Consider the following 18,547-nt stretch of genomic DNA (forward strand, 5'->3'; position numbering starts at 1 on the left):
CTGTGGCATTTATATTAAGGGCCCTATACAAATTGCACTGATTTGCCTTTGAATGCTCTAACAATCTGTTGACCTTTAATCAGTTGTAAACCTGTGGAGCTGGCACTCTGATTAAAACCACAATAATGGCTTAATTCAGGAAAACAAGTCTAGCTAGAGGTTTTTTTTTTTTTAAATAAAAAAATTTATAAGTCAGCACTAGTATGCATACAGCTTTCAAGGAAATAAAATGCTTACAAAATTACTGTGGTTTCCCTCCCGTTCTAGGTTATAGATGAAAATATACATCTCTTTTGCAGAATTTTTTATCCGAATGTAAGAAAGGAGAAATAAGCAGTTAAGTATAGTATTCAAAAGATATTTGAAACAAAAATACTGTAGTATGTAGGTGATAATTTTGAAATAGAAACAGAAAAAATTATGTAATTGATTAGTCTAATAATGAACACTGAAGTTAGAAAACAACGGCTTGGAAGATCGTTACTATTAAGATATAAAACTATTAAGTTGCATAGCTTTGAAATTAAGCTTAAATTAATCATGAATTATATCTTTGAAAGAGTCAGGCTGCAGAAATATTATTAATTTATAAGTAAATACAAAGTTATATTTTGTGACAGTTCTAAAAAATGAGAGTTACAAAACATAACCCATAGAGTTGTTAGAGACACTTTCTGACATATGAAACAAACATCAAATCTGTTTGAGATTGAAAATGAGCATATGACTAAACCATATATTAATAGTTTTCCTCTTCACTTGACATAATTACAAAAATCAATTAAATCTAGCCTCAGGATACTTGGCAAATGCTCACAAACAGTCAGAAACAAAGAGTGCAATTATTTAAATAAAACCAAGTGCACTTAAGTAACTTGGAGGAAGTCAGAGGAATAGGGAAGGAAAGCTATCATTGGCAGGAGGCTTAATTAATGTCAGGAACTTTCTCCATTTTCATGTTTGTTTCTGTCACCTTATGTCCCTTTCTTTTTTCCTTGATGATAAATAGTTATACTTATATGCTGTATGTGAAAACAAAGGCTTTATACTGTGACCCTATTTCTAGATTGACAATTAAAACTCAAGATAAACGTGGTGATAAATACATACCCACAAGGATATACCGGTTTGAATTTTAATTTTAAAAATCTCACTTAATTGGCATCTGTCAATTTCTTACTTTATGATTTTCTGTACTGAAGCAGACAAGTTATCAGTGTGAAAATGGATATGTACCAACTGATTTCATTACTAGGGTGAATGCAACTCCATGTTTAGAGTACAGAACACTATATTAAGAGAAAAGTATATAGTACCCTCTCAAAGAGGAGCATTACAAGACAGAACTATCTTTAAATACTGATTTAAAATATTCCCAAAAGTAAGATATACCCAAAATAACATATTTTGATGAAAAATATAGTGAATGCCGATCCACACTGGAAGAGTTGCTCTAATCTGTTTCCCAACAGAGAAGGACTAGAACAAAGAGAGATTGGAGAGAGAAAAGGTGAGTATATACACTGAGAAACAGGGCTTCGGTCTGTATAAAGAAGGGAAGGGTTCACTCTAGAATAGCCTGTACTGGATGCTCAACACTGATGAAAGTCACCAATCCCACAGGTTGTAGGAGCATTCCTCCAAAAGGTGAGTCATCTACCTACAAAGTTATCTTAGTCAGTGTCAAGGAAATCCATTACAATGTCTACATAAATGTAGTATGAGGCAGGTGAAGTGGATTCTGGGTCAAAAAAAAATCATATTATATTATTGGAGTTCTTTTACTTCATGGTCTATAACATACAATAATACCACTTTGAGAATGTGAATATAATTATTTTTCAAAAATTATGCGTCACAGATAAGTCAAACCATCCAACATAGATACATTTCCTCACCCAGTTGGCTCATAGCCCAGTTATGCCCTAGACCACAGTAATCTTTAAGGCACCATCTATGAGAGTTCACCATCACCAAACTGGCAGGGGAAGTACCCTGAGATTCACTGCCTGTGCAAACCTGCAAATCAAAATGAAGGAAGGGGAAAGCTGCGGTCCCTTTTGGTCACAATATGAGAAGCATGTCCTCAAATTGATGGCTACCTTTGAAAAGTCAGGTAGCAGAAGACAGATGGAGAATTGGAAGAAACGAAGCATGGTTTACACAAATCAGGTTAAGAGTGTAGGATGTGAGGCTGAGGAAAGTTGCCATAGGCTAAGTCACCAGGCAAAATCAGGTACTTGAAGTTGATTGATATAATCATTTAGTAATCTTACTTGAAATTGAAAAGCTAAAGTGTTTAGAATTTGTGCAAATTATATACCTCGGTAACTATAGAAATATTAAGTTAAAAACAATAGTTATACACATCTCTATTACAAAATTTATCATGAAGTTACAAAACTTAAGTGACTAAGCTTATCTTCTAATTCCCAGTAGCTGGTAATATAAGATAGAATTTTCTAAGAAATATTTTTAAATACCCAACTATTGGCTTAATGCCTTAATATTTAATGTCTTCTCCTTTTAGGACTCTAGGTTAATTTTAAGTCTCTATTTTTACTTACACTTCTCTTTGTTTGTGACAGTTTACTTCCTATGTTGTGTGTCTTCTGTGTATGGCATCTGAGATGAGAAGACAACTGATGTGACTTCTAATGTTTAATCAGTTCTGCTAAGAGCTGAGTCCAGTATCACACCCAGAAAATGGCTGCACAGAGATGAAAGTTCTACATCCATACATACGTTCTTATAGATACACACATGACATGCATACACACAAAGACAGGCATGTATACACACACACATATATGTACATATATGTACACACACATATATATGTGTATATATATATATATATATATATATATATATATGTTGTCTGTGAATACAGGAAAGTAAAAACACCTCTAAGTAATTAAAAACAAACAAACAAACATTAAACCTTGAGTTAAATCAGTATGAAAGAGTTAAGTTTTGTTTTGTTTGTTTTTCCTACACTATGTAACTCTGTTAAAGAAATAAAATACCATATTATAGTTCTGAAAATTTGCAATCATTTTTGAGTTTTAACTGACTAAATCGATTCCTTAGATAGTCTTCAGTCATTTAAATTCTAAAATCAGCTAGAGAGCTAGGGACACAGGCTGAGAATAGAACAATCACTAATATTGGCAGCCCTGCCTAAATGGCTTCACTGTATCAAGAATTGACTATACACAGTGTTAAAACAAGCTACAAAGTCTCTAAACAAAGACATATCTGCACTCCTCCCTCAGTTCAGCTGGAGTTCTCCCAAAGGCAGAAAATTATGCCCTGACTGTTCACATAACTCAGTATTGACCATTCATTATGAAGACACAGTTATCTGTGGAGTATGGAAGAAAGAAGGCCTAGCTCCCCACCAGGTCTTGTATTACTGTTCTAAGTAGACCTTGTTGCATTTCAGGTGCCTCTCCACACTTGGAGTCAAACATTCCCTTCTGAGAACTAATTTTGTCGTAATATAGTATGTAACTAAAGTATACAAAAATCTATGGAAATATCCTGTGTCTCTATTTAATCTACTAACTCAAAAAAGTAAAATACAGTTGCCAAAGGGCATAATGGATATAAACTCGAGGAAGCTTAAATGATTGCCTTTCCAATTATACCTTTACTGACAGGAGATTCTGTCAAAGAATATTACGCTTTAAAGTTTGTGTTAATTATAAATATAAGTCAAATAAAATAACAGAATTGTCTTAATATTGGTACTATTTTTGATTTAGAAATACATGTAAATTAAAATTATGAAAGTTGAGTAATGTTATTTAGAATAAATAAGTCTTAAATATTGGTTCATATCAGAGCAACTGTAGAAGGGCTGTCTTCTAAATATACGTAGCACAATGATGCTTTAAATAGTTCTATTTTAAATAAGAAATAATACTGTTACAAATATATTTTAGATAATGATGGAAGAGTAGAAACTCACTATTTTCCAGTTAAAGTAGGTTGGACCACTGTGAAGAACAGGCTTCTTCCTAAAGCTGAAGCAGTAAAGAGAATGGCTAGAATGCTATCCTCTGGGATATGTAGCTTCACAGCTATGTCAAGTGCATTTTGAGTTCAAGAATGAATTCCATAAATGACAACAGCTGCCCTGTAACTCAAGCATGCAGTGGACAGTGATGTTGAGCTTCTCTGCACATTCCCTGCACAAATTATTTGTATTTACATATTTGGTTGCCAATGTCTTTACATTATCCCATGTATTTACCGCATTAATGCAAGAAAAGAACTTGAAGTCACGCTTCTTTTTCTTGGTCCCTCTGGGTTCTGTTGAACTTCCAGTTTCTTCTCTTGTCACATCTCCCACTCTAACTTCATGTTCTTCCAAGTGGAATTACTTCCTGTTTTTTCTACTTCCTAATTCTATGGACAGGGCCAGAGCCTCCAGACCATCCATGCTCCCCAGGACAGTAAGGGCCAGCTTTTCATTCATCCTAAGAGTTGATTTACAAAATAAAATAACATAAATGCCAGAGTTTTTCTTTCAATATGACAAAAACTTAACTTATCATCACTTGAGGGTATAGTTATAACATGAATACACTATGTGGAGAGAGAGAGAGAGAGAGAGAGAGAGAGAGAGAGAGAGAGAGAGAGAGAGAGAGAGAGAGAGAGAGAGAACACTAGCATAAATATCTGCCACATAAGGTTTAACCTGGAATACATGCAAAGACAAAACATGGGGAGTACTCCCATATCTCATGTCATATTAAAACACATTTTAAAGTTCAATGAGCACACTTAAAGGCACAGTGGTTTTCAATTCTCAAAATGTACCAGCCAAGATGGGAGCCTTTGTTAGTGATCTCATTTACAATACACATCACAAGGCTGTGGACTCAAGCACAGGCTTTTAAGCATTAGTGGAACACTTCACAAGCATCAGTGGCTGTCTGAGTACTTTGATAGTCTTGAAAAACTGAAATAGTGAGGAATCTTTCATCTGACATTCCTAACATGGGTGTCCTTACATGCTAGTATTATTTCTTATGCATTGGCTAGACAGGGAAACAATAGACATATGATGTAAAAAACAAAGAAATAAGAAGCTAGCCAATATATCGCAGGGCTCATTTCCAGATGTTCCATCCATCTCTCGGCTTTAGTAGCTGACCTGGACTATGGCCTTGCTAATCTTGACTCTACAGCCTGAATGACCTGGTTGTCTCTAGAGTAACTGGACCAAGCCCTTTCTTTTTCTTTCTTCTGAATGATTTACAATGAACTATTCTATTTTGTAACTCAATCTTGAAAATATCATGAAGCTCTCTCTGGTATTACTTAAAATGTCAGCTTGTATTTGTAATGAGAACACTTAATTTTAAAACTTTAACATTATCAATTTTGTATATTAGCTTCATTATCAATTGTTATAAGCCTAAACAACATTTATGTAAAAGGGAAAAAAAGTCAAACTTTAAGCTTGTTAATTACTAATAATAACAAAACTTATATGTAATTTTTAACAAAGGGTTAGCAAGGAAGTGATAACGTTAGTATATTATCAATGAGATATTATTAAGTCTGGTAACAGTGGCATATACTGTTATTTCAACTACTCAGGAAACTAAAGCGATAGGGCACACTGGGCTACATGGTAAGATATTATCTCCCAAAGTGTACATGTATATTAGGTTTTATAATATTCATTTAAAACTATTGAAATATTAAGAGGTTAAAATTACATCTCTTATGGAGCTGTACTGTCATTTTCTTTATATGTGCCATTCTGATTTCCATTTCACACAAACATCTAAGAAAATACAAATGGGAAAAGTAACAATTGCACATAGCTGTAGCAATCTACAGCAAATAAATAAATAAATAAACAGAAACAAATAAAAGACCACCTTAATTTTGTTGATTGAATATTCTAGAAAGCATTGTGTCCAAATTTGTCAATAGATGATCCTGAAAAACTATAAGCATGTGTCTTCCAAAAGAGGCCAAAAAATGAGTCAAACAAACAAACAAAACAACCCATTCTCTTATAAAGTGGCAGCATGCTGAACTGGTAGTTTATGTGAAAGAAGAGACCTTAAGAGAGAAATCATTACTGACAATATTTGCCTAAAAATGTAAAAAGCAAAGTCTACAACCAACTAACTTTAAAAAAAAGTCATCAATCAAAACTAGGTGCAATGGCACACAGTGTAATCCTACACTTTGTAGAAGGAGAGAGCAAGAAGATAATGAGTCTTTAACTAGCCTGGACCATTTCATGAGACCTCAAGTCAGAATAATGAGAAATAAGTATCCCTAATGAAGCCACATACTTCTCCTTGACTTCCACACCTTCCGTGCCCCTCTTTTTTCTCTCATTCAGCATGAATTAGGTTTTCCTTCTACTATTGACATATATATCACTATTCCTTCTCAACTGATAGTGTTTAACTCTTCCTAATGGTCTTCTAGAACATGGGAGCCAAGTGGGAATACACACTGAAGAGCTCAGTACACAATGGAGATTTACGGAAGTATCAATCCAACATAGTTTATAATAAATTACCTAACTGCCTTTCAAATGTAGCTGAAATCTATATTTTCCCTTTTAAAAGGCCACCAGAGTCAGAGTCATGATACTGGAAAGTGAGCTAATCACAAGGCCATGTTTGTCATCAGCAGTACCCCAGGAAAAAGCTCTTCCAAATAGTCATACTTTTGATCTGCTTCCAGTATTTGTTGTGCAGAGGATTCCTCGTTGGTGGTCTGGAAGTTTCAGTCACAACCAATAGTCAAAAACAAACTCTGTCTTCATAGTTGGGCAATAGTTGGGAAACATGATTCCGTTTCTTCTCAGCAAGCCTGTGCCTAGGAGTACTTAGGGGCTGACTTTCCAGTTTACAGGCTGTCTAACATCCTCTGCTCCCTCTTCCTGGCTTCTGGCTATTCTGTTGCTCATTAGCATTGCCACTGAAGGGTGGAGAGGAAACAGAAAAGAATCAAAGCTGTTTGCTATTTATTAACTGTTTATTAACAACAACAAAATTTTGTGGAGAAAATATTTATTGGACAGATACTTTTTATCATTTGCTTCTATCCATTTCAGTGTTTGCTCTGTTCTCAATTTCAGTTTCATGGCTGAAGGTTAGTATCCATGTTTCCTTCTGAGATATCTTGGCTACTAAAAAGAAGTAATATTTTATTCAGCTGTGAGGTAATCTCCCTCCTTACTTTCATGGAGCAGAGATGAAAGTACATATCGGTTGTATGACTAACTCTTGAATCACTGTAATATGCAATATTAACTTCAAAATAAGAAATGAACTACAATTTATGTATATCTATGATACATATATATGTATATATATGTATATGCATAGTCTGACATATGACATTTAATTTGAGCAAGATCCCAACGTTTTTATTCATTCTAGAATCACTGGATATCTAAGTCTTCTACCGTGTTTTGTGATTTAATAACACCACTACTGACATCTATGGTGTAAAAAAAGAAAAGAAGGCAAAGAAAAGGTTGCATTGGATATGGCTTTGGCATGACTATAATTTATTTTGCAGCCAATAGCTATAGTAAGGTGAAGGATTAATCATCAGAAAGCTGAGCAAAGAGAATTCTATTACAAATGGAGACTATATATAAAGGATAAACTCCTTATACTAGTTACTAGCTACTTTTTTCTGAAAAATATATTTGGATTATGACCCTGTCAGGATTCCATCACCAGGACATTTATTGAGTTACCACAACTCCTTTTGCTGTAGTGGACCACAGTCATCAACGGCGAGGCCTAAATTGCTTCCACTTCACCTTCTTAATATGAAATTCTTTTCTAAAGAGGCAGATATCTGCCTCTTCAAGAATGAAAGGCAGAGATGGCCTAGATGATGAGACATTAAAGCCTAAACATTTAAGCATCATATGCCAAAATTAACATTTGCTGAGCCTGACTGCTAAATATCCTATGTTAAATTCTTAAGTTACTTGATGGTTCTACTGCAATGTAGCATGAGAATATCAATCATGATTTTTCTATTTGAACAATCAGGTACACTTTGTTAAAATAATGTTTGAAAATCACCATGTATAGCAGTAGATAACAGAAGAGCAATGACATTAAGTCTGGCCATGAGATACACACACACACACACACACACACACACACAGAGAGAGAGAGAGAGAGAGAGAGAGAGAGAGAGAGAGAGAGAGAGAGAGAGAGAGAGAGAGAGAGAGAGGTGTTCCAAGATTAAAAAGTAATCTTGTAATCTTGTTCAAAAAATAATAGAACAGTTTTGTGCATGCTTCACTTACTTCATTCCCTGCTGAGAGTTACCAGTCTATCTCCAAAAGCAACTTGCCACATGCTTGTTATCTTATCCAAGAGGCAACTGACTAACTACGCAGTGATTGATAGCACCATTCATACAATTTTGTATGCTAGCCAATTGCTGGGGATTTTCTACAAATGAACCAACTCCTGGATTTAGTTCACCTTCAACACATACAACAAGACACCCACAGGGATTCACTGTCTCTTCAGCTTCTACAATATTACTTGGGTCTTGGCTTTTAAGAATGATCTGTCAATGTGAAATGTACTGCCGATGGCATATGTTTAATGATGTTGAGAGTGAGAAGATTAAGTACTTCCTTGATTTTAGATACCCATTCCACCTAAGTTCAGATGTATATCTGGTTCAAAATTCTGTGATGTGACTGCACTTCACTAGAAGTCATGGACTACTAGGTTACAAATACATTTTGATATTCTGTATTCTAACAAAATATTCCTGAGAACACAGTTATCTTTTTTGTCTGTTATTTCTGACATCAAATCTCAGACTTTGATCTTTCTGCTTTTCATGGATCTCGTGTTTTCACATCAATTATTATATGTGGATAAGTAAAATATCCATGGGACACACTATTCCCACAAAGGAAGAGAGTTTTGTAGAAGAGATAGCATCAGAGATAAACACGGGGAAACAAACCAAACCAACCAACCAACCAAACAAACAAACAAAAAAGAAAAACAGCATAAGTCCTATTTCAATAGAGATATTATCCGAATCCCAACACTAATGTGATAAGCACAACTTGTTGGTTTATTAATAGACTTACAAACACATTAAGATTCATTTTCAAAAGATTTCTAAGCCTAGAAGATGTAGAACATTTCCTCTCCTCATTTTCACCTGTGACTGAAAAGCTGTCAGCTGTGGTATAGCACAAATAGAAGTGAAAGATCCATAAAAGGAAATGTTTAAATATGTCACTGGAAATTAACATAACATGAATTTCCCAATTGCAATGGAAAATATTACCCTATACAATAACGATATACTCTTTGCTGAATGAAATGTCCCCAAGTGATTTTAAACAAATCAAATGCGTGTCAGAACTTATTTGAAAAGTTTCTGATCAGTTCAAATGTGTCTATTATAACAATAGCATTCTATTTTATTATCATTAGTTAGAATATTAAATATTCATAATAATTAATAATGTGTCAGAGTAAATAGTGATTCTATTTGTAACACATATCGCTGCTGTTTAAACTGTCATGGACTCCTAATTTCAGTTAAGAAATCTCAAGTAAATATTAATGGTGATCTGGAAATTTAAATGAAACAATAAGCAGAATAATAAACATACATTACAGAACCACATGAAAGTTTCTTCCTAAGGGCATTTAAAATTGTTTTGGCCCAGTACCTCTTGATTTAATTCTGTAATTAAAAAATCAAAAGAATATTTTTACTATTCATACCTAAACTTCAGGAAGCAAATCAATTTGGAGAAAAAGTATGATAGATTATTCTTAAACTCTATAACTCTTAGAATTCTTCTTAGTGAAATCTCTTTATGAATATTCCTATGCATAAACATTAACACATTACTAAAGCAATCTTCCCTCAGTCTCCTATTGTCTCTTGACATGCCTCCCTTCTTTCTTATCTGAAGACTCCTAGAACCCTCAGGTTTCAGTCCTTCATTTAAGTGTTGCCAGCCTATGTTTTATAATTCTCTTCTCGCTGAACAGTTTCCTTCAAGTTCATGTGTGTCATGAAGTATTCCTAAATCTCTTTTTATATATGCAACATGACAGCATCTTAATTCCTTTCCAAGGAATATTGTCCTTGTTTTTTTTTTTCTTCTATAACATTACCTGATGATGGCTTCCATTCTGTCTCATGGTTCACCTATCTGTCTTCCCCACCCTCCACCACTCCTTTCTTCAAGGATCTTGTCTTAGAGCTTCTCTAACTCATTCAGCTTCCCTACCCACTGATTAAAGGCCAAATACAATTACAGGTTCTAAATTTTCCTATAATGTATAGACATATAAAATCAAAATAAATTATAGTCTTGAACATGAGGTCTAACAGATATGCAAACTTTTATACACTCTACTTGGATCCCTGTCTAACAGTTGCCCACTTCCCCTACTTTGCAATTTTTCATTCACAGGAGCACTCTTCAGCTTCTTGGCGATACAAAAGACTTTGTGAGCCTCTCTGCTCCCCTGAACTTTTCCCATTTGGCCAGAGCATGAGTAAAGAATGCTTCTCTTAGATAAGATTGTCTAATGACAGCTTTCCTCCTTCAGCTACCAATTGAACTCAAGTAACAGGAACAAACTATAGTTCTACTCCTGCTGGTCCATACAACCAAAGAAGGTTATAAAAACCTTAGAACCTTACCATAAAACATAAGCCTTTCCTGGATTTGCTCCACTTGTAGGTCAGATTTTATTTCCTTCTACTTCCCACTTTGCTCATTAAAGTATGCTCAAAGTGGCTTTCAAAATGTCCCTTTATGAATTAAACTAACTCCTAGTGTGTTGTCTCACAGTCATTGTCCTTGCAATGATCTCTGCTTAAAGTACTTCACCAGATATCGACATGGCCACAAGGCTTTGAAAATATTTTCTCTCCTGACAGTAATTACCATGCTACCCCACCAAAAATATAGTATTGTCACACTGGTCAGTCCCCTATTTAACTAAGTAGTGTTTATACAATACTAGGATATATCCATTTTTTATATCATTTAATATATCCAATGATTTTGAAAAATTCACAAACAAAAAAGCAAAGCTTGGTTAATATTTTAATTCCGTGACCCTATAGACTCACTTGGAAGGCAGTTGGCAAATATATTGATTTGGGGATTTAGTATGTTCATGGTCTTATCAGCCATGGTCACTCAGCTAGGTTTACAATGTTAGGCATGAATTTCCTCATACTGAGCAGGCCTTAAGTTCAATTTTGTAGTTGTTGGTTACCACAAAAATACATGGGCCATGTTACTATTGTGATTTGTAGGTATGAGCAATAACAGAATGAACTCAACAATATGTATTTACACACACACACACACATGAAACAATAATAATTATAGAGTAATAAGTCATGAATTTAAGATGGACTGTGGCTAACAACAGGTTTAAAGCTTGAGGAGAGAAAGCATTGGTGGAAATTATGTAAATATAGTACCCAAGAATAAAATTTCTCAAAAATTATAACAAATGCTAAAAAGGTTCATTGAATTGTAATTCTTAGGTGTTAGTAGAAATGTCTGTATTATCCTGTGAATATTAACTCTTAGAATTATAGTGATTTGCTAATGAAGCAAGGATCTCACTTAAAATCACTTATAGAAAAACCTAGTATTTATCTTAAATGCCACGTTGTTTGCATTATTTTTGAATGAAGGAAAATGATATGTTTGCTATTTTAATAAAATTAATAATTTGATTATTATGACTAGGGACATGTGTTAATATGATTATTAACTGGAGTAATTTGTAACCCTAAACATCCATACAGTTCAGATGCTCAGCTTGGGACACCTCCGCCTTTGAGAACAGCTACACACTGAGGCTTCTTGATAAGCATGAGTTATGTACAAGTAGAGAGAAATGGAACAAGAATCCAACATATGAAGAAGGTCAAACTTCCTATTTCTTTTCATGCTACATTTGCGAGTGACATCACTGCTGCCCACAACCTAGTAGAATGCTCTAGCTTTTCAGTTACACAGCCCATGTGGATAGGCTGATCAGAATGAGACTGGTTACCCCTAAAGTCAGCCCTAATGAGTAGGTACTGGTCTGTGTAGGGATTTATTTGCATTAAAACCACCTTGATTCCTGGTTCCTCAGTAGAACAAGTTCAGTTTCATTTATGTTTTATGTTTCTACTTTTATTTTTTTATTTTACCCTAGAACTTGCTATGAATTATAACTCTTTGTATCAAATGTGATTTTGTCTCTTTTCCCAGTTTTTGACAGTATTTGAATATAGAATTTGCTGTTTGCTCACATAATTTTAGAGCTTAAATGTGCTTAAGTTCAGAGTTTATAAAAAACTCAAAGTATTAATTAAAGTTCAATAGCCCTCAAGTAACATGGGATTTTGTATGTAATTCCAGAGTATTTATTATATCTTAAATTCAACTGCTTTTAACATTTACCTGAAATTTATATCTATAATGAAAAGCTAAAATTCACCATTTAAATGACTATAACCCATAAATATCCAGAGTGAGCTTCTTAGAATTACCTTAATACATTTAATATGTCGATCTGATTACAATTTAACATTGAACATTTATATTGCATTATTACCTATAATAAATTATTTATTTATATTGACACTAGAAAAAGAATTAAAGAGTAAGAAAAAATTTCCATTTACCTTAGGTCACATTCTCTATAAATATGTAACTAAATGTTTGAGTTAGTTTATTGTTTTGAAATTGTCTTACATTACATCTTCCATTATACAGAGCATAATTTCAGTCGAAGTGAAATTATAGAAACAAATAAAGAAAACAAGAAATTTATCAGGGAGATACTCATTAGCTCAAAAGACCACATAAGTCAGTGGTCTTACTAGGGTTGTCTGTGTTGGTGGTATGCCTGCATAGGACTCACATGAAATATGATATTAACATGAAACCATAAATGACCATGAATGATATATATCGTATTTAGATGCATCTGTATTTGTGAATACATAAGTACCTTTCACAGTTTTGTTTAAATGCAGCATTTCCTCACAAACATCAGTTTGCAGCCATAGCGTTTCCAGAGGTGAGAAGAACCACTTCAATAAGAACTGACAAGTGACAAATAGACCACGGTCTGCTTGCACCAACACTACTCATTATGTGGCAGCCTGTCTTTGATCCTAGTTCTTCCTCACCATAATATTCATTTAAGAAAATGCCCTTGTTTGATTTTAAATTCATTTAAAATATACATTAGGGACTCTATCCAATCTAACCTCTTTAGGAAGGAGCAGGCATTGATATGTTCTAGAGTCACACATATAAGAAAAAGGAAACAAAATTAATATCATGTTTGTTCTGCTTAAAAGATAAAATAACTGATCTTCCAGTATTACAAAAGTAATTAATTAATTAATTACTTCTCTGATAATTTGAAAAATATTTCATTTTTTCATGTAGACTACAAGGGAACAGCTCAAAATGCAGTGATACCTAATATGAAAATTATCACCATAGACTGAAAATATATTTCCAATAAATATTAGGTATCCAGCAATACCACATGTTGTTAGTAATATGCTATCTAAAATAGAAATAATCTGGGGATGCAATAGAAATGGGAATTTGTCACTCACAATAATATAAATAGGTGAAAGAAGAAACAATTTTGTGTGGATAACGGGGGGTGGGTTGACATCATAATGTCCCATTAAGTTAAATTTATAGTATGACAAAATAAGCCACAGAGGTCAAAATTGAATAACATTCATCTTCCATTGAGTCTAACAATTTCAATTACTATCTATTTTTAGAAAAGTCAAATGTTAATCACTTTGATTTTTATTCATATTTGAATGAACATTTATAGGAGATATTTACTGGATATATATTTCATCTGCAGTAGACAGCAAAGGTCCTTGTTAGAATGTTTATTAGTCATGTCACGGTTGGTATCTTTGATTAATAACAACATTGTCTAATTTAATTCACATCAGAACTGTACTTCAAAGAACTGTATTAATCACACAAGAAGAGAACAACAATAAAGTATGTGTCTTGATATTTTTTGTAAGTTTGTTTTATTTATATATAACATAGGGAACTAAAAGCTACTATAACAAAAGTAAAGGGGAAAAATGCAATTTGGGCTGTATGAAGAATGAGTCCCTGATGACGGTTTGAGGTCACTGGCTATTCAATAAAAATCATGCGAAGAAAAAGAACTATTTTGGCAAAACATTTTAGTTATAAAAATATTTAGTTATCCTATGCCTTCTGGAATGTGTTTGTAATCATATGTAATAATATCCAGTTGCTTGTCTTTGTTGTTTATCATGTGCTGAACACTTCAGTAAAGCCAGCTGTATTGTATACCTTGAACATTCTCATGATGAAAGCATGCTGTGAACTATCTTATCTTCTCATAATGATGCAGGTGATTATTATAATCTTGGAGAATGAAGTATCATCTGCTTGTGAGAGAAATGAATAAATGGTTCTTTTCTACTCCTTGTTGACATAAAGCATTTTACTAAAACTGATTACAGCCAAAATTTGCTAGTGATGTGTGTAATATATGAATGAGTACAATCCTTGCACATTTCTTTATGGAGATATGTGACTGGGGATAGCTGATTTACAATCTGCTCTTTGAGCATAGGAACTAGATAAAGAAATGAGCATATATTAAACTGTTAAAATGTGAGATCCTCCATATTAGATAGGAAGCAAAACACAAACTGTGCAGTTGACTGGAAATGCCACCTAATCCCTGCTTAATTAAAGCAGCACACTCTACACTCCTGTTGTGTTGAGGGAGTACAGAGTGTGGGACGGCTGATGGATGAGGAGAATAGCAGTCAGCGTGGCTAATCTCAAAGACTTGGGAGCTTTCTAGCTACATAAATCAGCGCGACTTCTGAATAGCCTCATAAAACACGGTATCATTGCCATTCCACTCACGACGTTTTGGTTCTTCCTACAGCATGCAGATCGTTAGGAAACTTCTAAGCAATCAAGTAATGTGGGTCTGATGAAATTACTCAATCAATGCACAGGCCCAAAGTAGAAGCATAATTCAAACTTGCATAGTTTTTATATGTCAAAGACCTTTCTTTCACCAGGGCAAGGGAGGTGATCCAACATGAAGTGCTATGTATATATGTGTATGTGTATTTAGCAAATAAATATATGCAATTAATAAATGTCTCTAAAATATGATTACCAGAAAATTCAAGCCATTATAATATTATGTATTTTGAGTAGAAAATATATTTTTTCTAAATCATTATGGTTCAAACATTAAAATGTATGTCGCCATCATAGTAAATTAATTTATTTGACAAAATATTAAAACTTAATATGGTATTGTCTCTATTATGCTACCTACATGAAGTAAAGTACAGAGACAAGAATTTCATACACAAACCATGGTTCAATATCAAAACTATCCAGTAAAGAAGTTACGACAGTAACTGACTTTTATCTTTCTTCATGCCTGAACTATCTATTACAACCACTTTCAATTCTGCATATCTCTTTACGTGCAATATGCCTGCCCAATGGGGTCATTCTCAGCCCTTTAGTCCAGAGCTAATACATTCCCCGTGTTGACATTTCTCATATGATTTCATCAAAGTAAACACCTAAAGAAAATTCCAAGTAAGGAAGCTGACCCAGTGCATGTTAACTGCTGCCATACAAGTCTAATACAGATGTACCAGCTTTGGATGTATCATATTTTTGCTAAATATTCAGAAAAGGGGGCATTTAACCTCTGAGGGGCATACCACATAGCCAATTTGCAGTACATTATAAGAGGCATGAAGCTTTTAAAACCCTGTTAGCTTCACTGCAATATTAGTTAATCTATACAAGAAGCCAATTCCTTGTCTAATGCATTAACTTTATTCAAGCCAAATTAATTGAGAAAGAGGTATTTCTTTTAGTTGGCTATACACTGTTGATGCACACAGCTAGATTTCTGCATAGCTGCTGTACAGTTACTTTTTAAGAATCTAGTTATAAACAAGTAAGCCCGTCACTTAGAGAGACGACAGTTGGCAACATATGATAGTTGTTTTCTATTTTGAATCAAATGCCTAGAGTGCCCTGTAAAATAGTATTCCTCTCCTAAAGAAAACCAAGATATATACATACATACATGTTTGTAAATTATTCATTTAACATGTAGAGCACAGAATAAGCAACAAAACAAACACATCTACAAGCAACCCCGGGGGGAGTGGCAAACGTAAGTGAGAAACCCCGGGTCATCAAATGAATATAAAGAAAACCATAATGATCCCATCCCCACGGTCCTGCTCTAGTCACAACTGGACATAAATTCAGGCCATATCATTTCGAAAAGCATGGTTCATTTGCAAACTCTTATCAGAGCGTTACTGAACCCCTGGATGAGACTATAATTTCTTCCTGAAAAGTTCTGAACCTATAGGCACTGTAAGCCCCAGGCAAAACGGGATCCAGAAGGCCAGCTATCTAATGCTTCATTTTCTTAATGCACATGGGCAAAGCTTTCTGAATTCTGACCTCATTACCCCTTGCACAGAGACATACAGTCCCATTGATATAAATGATAGAGACTGGCAGACATGTTTACAAAGATAACCTATAACACCAAAAGAGGGAGCCCCCTGGAGCTGAAGATCAAACAGACCAGACAGAAGCCCCTTGCTTGGAAGTAACTGCCACCTGAAGCTGGTTCACCTGCCAGGTGTGTGTGTGTGTGTGTGTGTGTGTGTGTGCGCGCGCGCGCGCGCCACATTGGGAGGGCAAAAAAAGCTGCGACCCATCTGTCGCCTGGATTTGCAGAACAGGAAACCGTTTGTACCGATAAAACTCATGTACCCAAAAAGAAAAGAAAAGAAAAGAAAAGAAAAAAATCCCCCAGAGGGGTCTCACTGCAGCCCAGTAAAGGAACCTTGCTTGCCTAGGAGGCGAATTTCCGAAAAGGAAATTATCACATTAACGCAGAAAAAAAGGCTGCAAAAGCCAGTCTCCACTCAGCTCTCAAGGATTAGCAAGTGAGAAGAGTTGGAGCCCTTGCTGCGGGCACCCTGCATGATAATGATTCGAGCCAGGCCTCTCTCGCCACGCTGCCCGGACGCTCGGCTCGCCAATAGGTGGGGCCAGGAGCTTGGCGACCCGCGGGGCCTCGGGGAGCGGGGACGCAGAGCTCGCCCAGGAGCAGCTCTGGAGACGGCTGTCAGCCGCTGCCGTGTCTGGCCCCGGGCACCAGAGCGGCCTGCGCCAGTATTGGCATCTCCCACGCCCCGGACCGGGAGCGAGTGCCCGGCCATCCTCTCCAGCCACCTTGTCGCCTGAACCGCAGAGGACCGCGAGCTTGGGCGTCCGCACCGCTCGCCGCAGCGGACTCGGCCGCTCACCATGCAAAACCACCTGTTCGAGCCTCGGGGAGCGCCCCCGGCCCCAGCCCGCCTCTCTCCCCCGCGGATGCCACTGCCAGCCTTACCCACTATGATTTTTTTTTAATGGCTCAAAGGTACATCCGGGAAAAATCGAGAAGGTAGAGTCAATCAAACTTCCTTCTCCCCACACCTCGAGTCCCCACACTCCCCACACTCTTGCGTGGAGGCCGGCGTGAGCCTCTAGTGCCCGGCCCGCACTCCACACCCAGCCTCACTCCGCGCCGCGAGGCTCACCCACAGCTTAGGGAAAGCTGAGCCTGTAAGAGCGCGGGCACCGAGGGGCGCGATCCTAGGCCACTCCGACAGCAGCCGGAGGCTCGAGGGGGTGGGGAAGCAGAGATTACTGCCAAGGAAACGCTAGAGAAAGTCGCCACAAGCCACAGGAGCCCTGTCTTACCGATGTGGATGATGGAATCGGCGGTTGCCAGTTCCCAGGTTCGAGACCACCAGAAGGACAGAAACAAGAGCAAGGGGAAAACTTCCATCCTCCGATGCCGATCCTCCTTGACCACGACTTTGCTTCCAATATGTAGATATTCTCTTAAGCAGTCCACAGAGTTTGAGGTTACGGTAGAGTTGAGAGCAGCTTTCCCCCTAATTTCCAAATCCCTCTTGACAGAGCACAACCTTTCCTGGTCGCCGAGGAGGCACAGGCGACCCGAGAGCTAGCACAGCCAGAGGCAGCCTCCTCCCAAGCCCTGTCACTCGGAGGGGAATTTTGGCATTGCCAGAGTTGTTTGCAGTTGGGCTTTTAAAAAAATGTATCCAGCCTTGGCTGCTCTCGGACGGGGGGCGAGGCTGGCGCTCAGATGGTGGCCGTGGCTGCGCGGGGGCCGCGGTGGCCGGTCCCAGCTCCGCCGCAACTTGGGCACCCCCGCGCCGGATGTGCCCGCGCCCTCCCCCGCCGCCGAGCCCCTCCACCCCGGGCCGCGCGCGGTCGTGGCGCCTCGCGGCCAGCTCTCAGTGCCACCGGCGACGAGGAAGATGCGAGCGGAGTCGCCAGATTCCAGCGGGGAGGGGGAGGCCCGCTCCGGGAGGGGTGGCAAAAGTGAACTTGAACGTAATG

At 36.8% G+C, this 18,547-nt stretch overlaps 1 protein-coding gene across 1 annotated transcript in view; it reads right to left on the minus strand.

Annotated features, from left to right (window-relative positions):
* Window positions 1-18,274, minus strand: part of Grid2 (glutamate ionotropic receptor delta type subunit 2) — a 1,223,762-nt gene extending 1,205,488 nt beyond the window's left edge. The window contains exon 1 of the mRNA XM_028782458.1: window positions 17,879-18,274. Within this exon, the coding sequence (XP_028638291.1) occupies window positions 17,879-17,966 (88 nt within the window). The 5' untranslated portion in view covers window positions 17,967-18,274. The remainder of the gene's footprint in view (window positions 1-17,878) is intronic.
* Window positions 18,275-18,547: the final 273 nt, after the last annotated feature.

The sequence above is a fragment of the Grammomys surdaster genome, unplaced genomic scaffold (assembly GCF_004785775.1).
Source record: "Grammomys surdaster isolate TR1022 unplaced genomic scaffold, NIH_TR_1.0 752, whole genome shotgun sequence".
Taxonomy (NCBI): domain Eukaryota; kingdom Metazoa; phylum Chordata; class Mammalia; order Rodentia; family Muridae; genus Grammomys; species Grammomys surdaster.